Source organism: Scomber japonicus, chromosome 8 (genome assembly GCF_027409825.1).
Source record: "Scomber japonicus isolate fScoJap1 chromosome 8, fScoJap1.pri, whole genome shotgun sequence".
In the NCBI taxonomy this organism is placed as follows: Eukaryota; Metazoa; Chordata; class Actinopteri; order Scombriformes; family Scombridae; genus Scomber; species Scomber japonicus.
The window spans coordinates 12,237,477-12,243,476 of NC_070585.1; the positions used below are offsets into that span (position 1 = coordinate 12,237,477).

Consider the following 6,000-nt stretch of genomic DNA (forward strand, 5'->3'; position numbering starts at 1 on the left):
TTCAATGTGCATTTGGTATTGCTTTCAAATTCAGTCGTGTGATGTTTGTGTATCAACAACAAAAGATAAACCAAACTCGCACTACAGGATCTGCAGAACTGAGATCTCCCACAGATTGACCGTTTTACCCCGACAGAGAGCTAAAGCAGTTTGTGCAAATGATCGACACCACAGACCTCAAACACAGTCCGCACCTTCAGGCTGTTATTCCCCTCTGTGAGCAAAATCAATAGGGCCATTTTCAGGGGGCAGATAGTGATCAGTGTTCCTTTAATAAACTTCCATCCATCTAACGCTCACCTGCAGCCCACCAAGTGCATGATGAAATGATTAAAATGTATATCACACAATAAGCCTCCCAAACAGCAGGACAACAAAGACACAGACGGGGAGGGAAGGGCAACACAGAGAGAACAAGGACAAGAGCAGACAGAAGCGGTTGAGAAAAAAACAAGTCCTTAGTGTAAGAACTATCTACTGATTATAATGGTGCTTACTTTGAAATGAATGTGATTTTAGACATTCAGGAAATATGTTAAGAGGGGCAAAAACGCCCACTAGATTTCAAATCATTTGAGCAAAAAAAAAAAGAAAGAAAAACACAGGCGACGAGCCACTTCAACATGAATTGTTCTCATACTCATCCTTAATGATCATGTCAGAAATGTTTTCTCACATTTTTAAACAGCTGGTAAGCCACAGCTGGATGGAAAATGCTTTCTGAATCCAGGGGGGTGGAGGGGTGTTACCCTACTCAATGGCTGTATTATCAGTCTAGGCACGCTCCGCTGAGCAGCATGGCATAGCTGACAGCCAGGCCTCGGCACCAGCTAACAACAGTCTCTGAATTCCACCCCGGTGACAGCTTACCACATCTACAGTAACATTCCTGGGCACTGAGCGCTGCACAGGCTATCTACCAACATGTCATCTACCTCCCAACTACTCAGCACAGAGCTCCAACGGGGGACAGCTAACTCGCTGAGATCTGGGGGGAAGAGACACAGTCACACAGACGTTGCTTCACAAGGTGATAATAACAGCCACCCTCAGGTCAAAGCCTCCCTGGACTCAGTGGTCTGTGAGTGTGTCAAAAGACAGTCAGATATCCGGAGAGGAGAAATAAATGAGACTTGTGAGTGTGCTGGTTAGATGATGGAACCTGCCATCACAAGACAAATGCTATTTTCATTGCCTACTGATGTGATGGTGGATTCCTGTCTCGAGACTTGTGGGAGGCATGAAATTAAATTGGAAATGGACTGTGTGTGGGTTGAATCCCACCAGGCAGGTGGATATCATCATTCAAACAAATCTGCACACTTATTTTTTGTTCACATTACAATTATAAAGCAGAAAAACAAGTGGCTGGATAGTGTCTGTGTGTCACATCTGTCACAAAATGAGCTGGTGCACATTAAACCACCTCACAGACAACTTTTTATACAGAATACCGGGCAGATCCACCACCACATACCAGCATGCTCCTTCAATCATCCGCATTGACAAAACGAGCCTCCTGGTGTGTGTGATGACTCACTTTTGACTTTGTCATCATCAATAAAGGCAAACTTCCATCTACAGAAGCTACAAATGAATATCACTCACAGTCTCACACCAAGATTCGGGAGGAACTCATTTCTTCCACAAGTGTGATCGTGACAACACAGGTAAATATCAATATCTTGCTCTAAAGATACTGCGCCAACAAAAAGGTTTCTATAGTAACAGGATGACTACAGTTGAGTTACATTGCAGGGCCGAATGATATTGGGGAGGTTATGTGACTGAAAACATTGTTACAATATTAATATGAACATTTTCTTGTAGTTTCTACTGTAGAAAGACACAATGTATATTATAGAGGTAAACTATATTATACATTACATCACAAGATAACTTTGAACACATGTAAAACAAAAACACCAATAACTAATTTGTCCAATTTTTATAATATTGAATTATCACCCAGACACTAACATTTATATGACCAAGACTGCTGCAATGCAAACTATGACTTTGTTCTATACAGTACATCAACAAATAAGTGACCACAGTCAACAACTTCTATGAGAAATCAATATTCTCTATCATAGCCTCATTACTTCCTAAATAGGAATTAGCACCAGTCCTCAGAGACACCTCAGCCTTTTGTTATGGGCGTAACACTACACAACAGTTATGACTGTGAAGAGAGAGGCTGGTGATGCTCAAACCCAATCTCTTGGGCAACGAGAAGACATGAACTTCAGAGAGGAACATGCTGAAACTGGATCCTACAAGGCACTGACAGAATGTAGCTTGAACTGAATGTGTTTAGTATGCATGCTTAAATAAAAGCGTTTATTAACGGGCTCCCTGAAAACCTCCATTGCACTAGAAGATTTGTCAGGTTCAAAGTATGTTCTTATTTCAAGGTCTTCCACTGGGGCAGATGATATGTACATAGCTTATGATTTATTTATCATACATCGTATCTTCAGAAGCACTCTGTACGAGCTAGAGACCACACACTGTTGTGATATGTATTTTAAATATACCTTGCTTGCGGACATCTTCCACTGCTGCAGTCAGTTCATCTTTAAGGAACTGACTTTCCTTTGCAATCTTTTCTCCTTTCTCGAGGAAGTTCTGGGTCGCTGTCTCCACTGAGGCTGCCAGCACATGAGCCTTCTTGGAGCGTCCCTTCTTCTTGTTCGATGGGCCTTTGTTGCTGGAGTTTACCAAAGTGGTAACCTGTGGCAGGGTTACAAAAACATGACGGCCCGGGTAAGAAACAGCTGCTTTAGGGTCTCAAGTGAACTGGTGGACTACAGCTATGCAAACAGATCTTTTCACACGCAGCCTAAAGCATTATTGTTTCAGGTTTAGCTTTCTGGAAACCAGTAGCGATTTCTTTTATTAAAAATATTAGCGTCAACTTATAAACTTTATGTGTAGCATGTGAATTCTGAGCTCACCAAAAAAATTAATTTGGCACAGGCGGAATTCCTGTCTTCTACTTATCCTGTGAATTTTGTTTTAGACTTGCATTAAAATGAGTCAGTAAATGAGTTAGTAAACAAAAAGGCAGACTATGTTACCTGGGTGACCAGGGGCTCCAGCAGCCTCTCCACTGCCAGAGTACGGATCTCTAGGCTCTTTGGGTCCCATTTAAAGTTGATGTTAGCTGTGTTGATGCTCGTCATGGTGTCTGAAATTCTGGGAGTAAAAAAGTAGAAGGAATATGTTAAAAAAGAAGATCAGGAAGAAGCCATGTCCATTCTTAAAATGCAGCAATGAAATACAATTTGGACTGCAACAAATGCGATCATCTTTGTCTTTCAAAACACCAAATACCTGTTATATGTGGTGATTGGAGCTACACACTATATTTTTAAGGCACAGTGAATAGTAAAACGAGAAGTCTGATTTGCAAAAACTTCCTCTAAACTGTTCAGACTACTTACTAACAGTTTGTACAGTTGTCAATATACTACGATCCTTGTTAAGAGCCAGCATTACTCCATATAAGGCTGGACAATATACTGATATGAATCAATACCAGGATATGAGACTAGATATTGTCTTAGATTTTGGATCGGCCTAAGCGTCTTATCCTGGTTTTAATGGTTGCATTACAGTAAAGATATTAAACTTTCTGAATTTATCTGACTATTCTAGCTCTTCTATAATTTGCCTTTACCTACTTACTTATTACATCCACATTAAGGTTGATTATATCAAAAATCTTATTGAGTAAATGTTTTGTTAAAGCACCAATAGTCAACACTACAAAAGAGTCTCAATATCGCTGGAAGCATTTGGTCAAAAATATTGTTATATTTGATTTCATCTATATGGCCCAGTCTTAACTCGATCCCTCACAGAATGACTGCCACATGCAGAGCACAGTAACACTGTGGCCCATTTCCAATGTCTCTTTTTAGACAGTGACTACAACTCCATTGATTTGCTATCAAACATGGAGGGGTGGGGATAATCAGCAAGCCCTAAGGGCAGCACAGCTTCAACTGAAAAGTTGGTCAGCTGTAAGGTGAGAACAATGTCATTTCAAGCTATTAGCCTACATTGTTAACACAGAAGACAAAATATTTTAAGAACACATGAATGATGGCTATCCCACATTATACTGAAATGTTAGGTTGTTTTTAAGCTGTGGCAATAAGAAGCCCCTTTTACCTTCTTTTTTTTTTTTTTTTTTAAATGTCAGCCAGTATGGTTGGATGCTGATTGTCAGGCTCTGCTTTAAATAATTTTATCAAACACCAAAATCTGAAGGCATTTCTTTGATACTCAGTGCAGCTTTAAACTACAATTACTCATCAACCACTGCAAGGTTTCTCACCCATTATATTTAAAAGGTCACTTCACACAAATCTTACCAAAAGAAAAATCATACCAGTTTCTAACCATTCTTTCAGTTTTGGTTTGATTTGCTGTGGTTTTAGGATCTGAAACTTTTGCTGCCATAATGAACAAATGACAAACCTGATGTTGTGATGCACAAACCATTGAAACATTACATTTCACAAAGAAAAAAAATGAACGTAGTGGTTGTCTGTGGCTATACACTTCACTGTGAATCATTACCACTGAAACTACTTTAGGGTGAGAAATAGTTCAAACTGGTGTGTGAACTGATTATGCTAAGTAACTGTGACAGAGGATGTGAATGTCGCAATACATTCACCTACACTGTATGGGTGTGGCACAAGTTCCAGGGATATCTCCAAATCTGGGCTAAAGAAAACGAAACTACCCGGAAGGCTACATACCACGGGTGGTGGTGGTGTGTGTGTGGGGGGGGGGGGGGGTGTAAGTGATTGTGGTTTTAAAGCGAAATAACCCTTATTTCTTAACACATTAAGTTATATAAGCCATTTGTGTTTGATAACTGGAGGACACCATCCAAACAGCACCCCCCCCCCCCTAAAATACATTACAAGAGCAACAGGTTGGGTAACACGCCCTGCCAGCTTCGTACTAACACTCATGTTACACCTGAGGTGGCTACATTAATTAACACTGGATTAATTTACTTAATTGGGTCAGTTACAAATAAAGTATGTGTTAATGTAGAATTAAAACCTCTTGTTGACAAAGTTAACTTTTGGCAATTTTCCAACAGGTATTTTCTAAGGCCGTGTCTTAAGGCCAAGTTACCTGCTGCTAGCGTCCAGTCTGCCAAACACGGCACCGTGCTAAAGCTAATGCTAACCGACACAACAAACATTAGCTCAGTTAGCCTGCATTCACACGGCGCAAAGCTTAAACAGTGTCAACTGATCATCCAATTAACAACCACACGCTGTAACAGATAAACTACATCGCTTAATTTGAGTCACAAAAGAACTGCTGATAACTTACCGTCAACAACCCGCTGGAAAAACTTGGAAGTTTAAAAGTTCAAAATGGAGGAATGAGAATTACGGAATTCCTTGCCTGTAAAGTTTTCCTCCCTGTTTCCTCTCTTCTTTGACACAGTTAAGTTGTTCTCTCAACTGCCGACTTTACAACAGATATTTCCCTCCGAAAAATATATCCAAAGGGCAATACAAGAACGGCTTTAAGCGACCTTTGGTTACCTGAAAAGTTTCGGTTAAGAATCCGTCGATGTCGCAGACTGCTTCCCAACAATGGATGAGGCAGAGGGGGGGCTGGGGCGGTGACCGGGCGGCTGAACTTCCTGGCAGCGGGGCAGGCCGACCACAGCGATCCGCAGCCCACAGAGAGAGGAGGTGTACTGGGCGTGGCACCGGCTGCGTGTGTGTCCATATATGGATTAATTATAGCTTCCATGGCTCTACTGTAAGGCCAGGCCTGACTGTGGGATACCAGTTTTGCTTTTAATATTTAGGCTGAAGAGGAGTAGGCCTGCAGTTTTCAGGGAAAGCAAACTTTTGAGTGAAATAATGATGTATGTGAAAGTGATGGCAATTAAAACTAAAGCCAAGCCGAATTTAATTTAATCTCTGCTTTTAGTCTCATTTTGCTCTG

General features: G+C 40.9%; 1 protein-coding gene across 3 annotated transcripts in view; it reads right to left on the bottom strand.

Annotated features, from left to right (window-relative positions):
- The window catches only part of ctnna1 (catenin (cadherin-associated protein), alpha 1), an 84,146-nt gene extending 78,492 nt beyond the window's left edge, over positions 1-5,654 (bottom strand). The window contains exons 1-3 of one of the 3 annotated variants that reach the window (XM_053323378.1): positions 5,589-5,654; positions 3,084-3,201; positions 2,541-2,736 (exon numbers count right to left, since the gene is read on the bottom strand). In XM_053323378.1, the coding sequence (XP_053179353.1) occupies positions 2,541-2,736; positions 3,084-3,188 (301 nt within the window). In that variant the 5' untranslated portion in view covers positions 3,189-3,201; positions 5,589-5,654. Of the gene's footprint in view, positions 1-2,540; positions 2,737-3,083; positions 3,202-5,370 lie in introns of all 3 variants that reach the window. The other 2 variants (XM_053323377.1, XM_053323376.1) reach the window with 2 other exon arrangements.
- Positions 5,655-6,000: the final 346 nt, after the last annotated feature.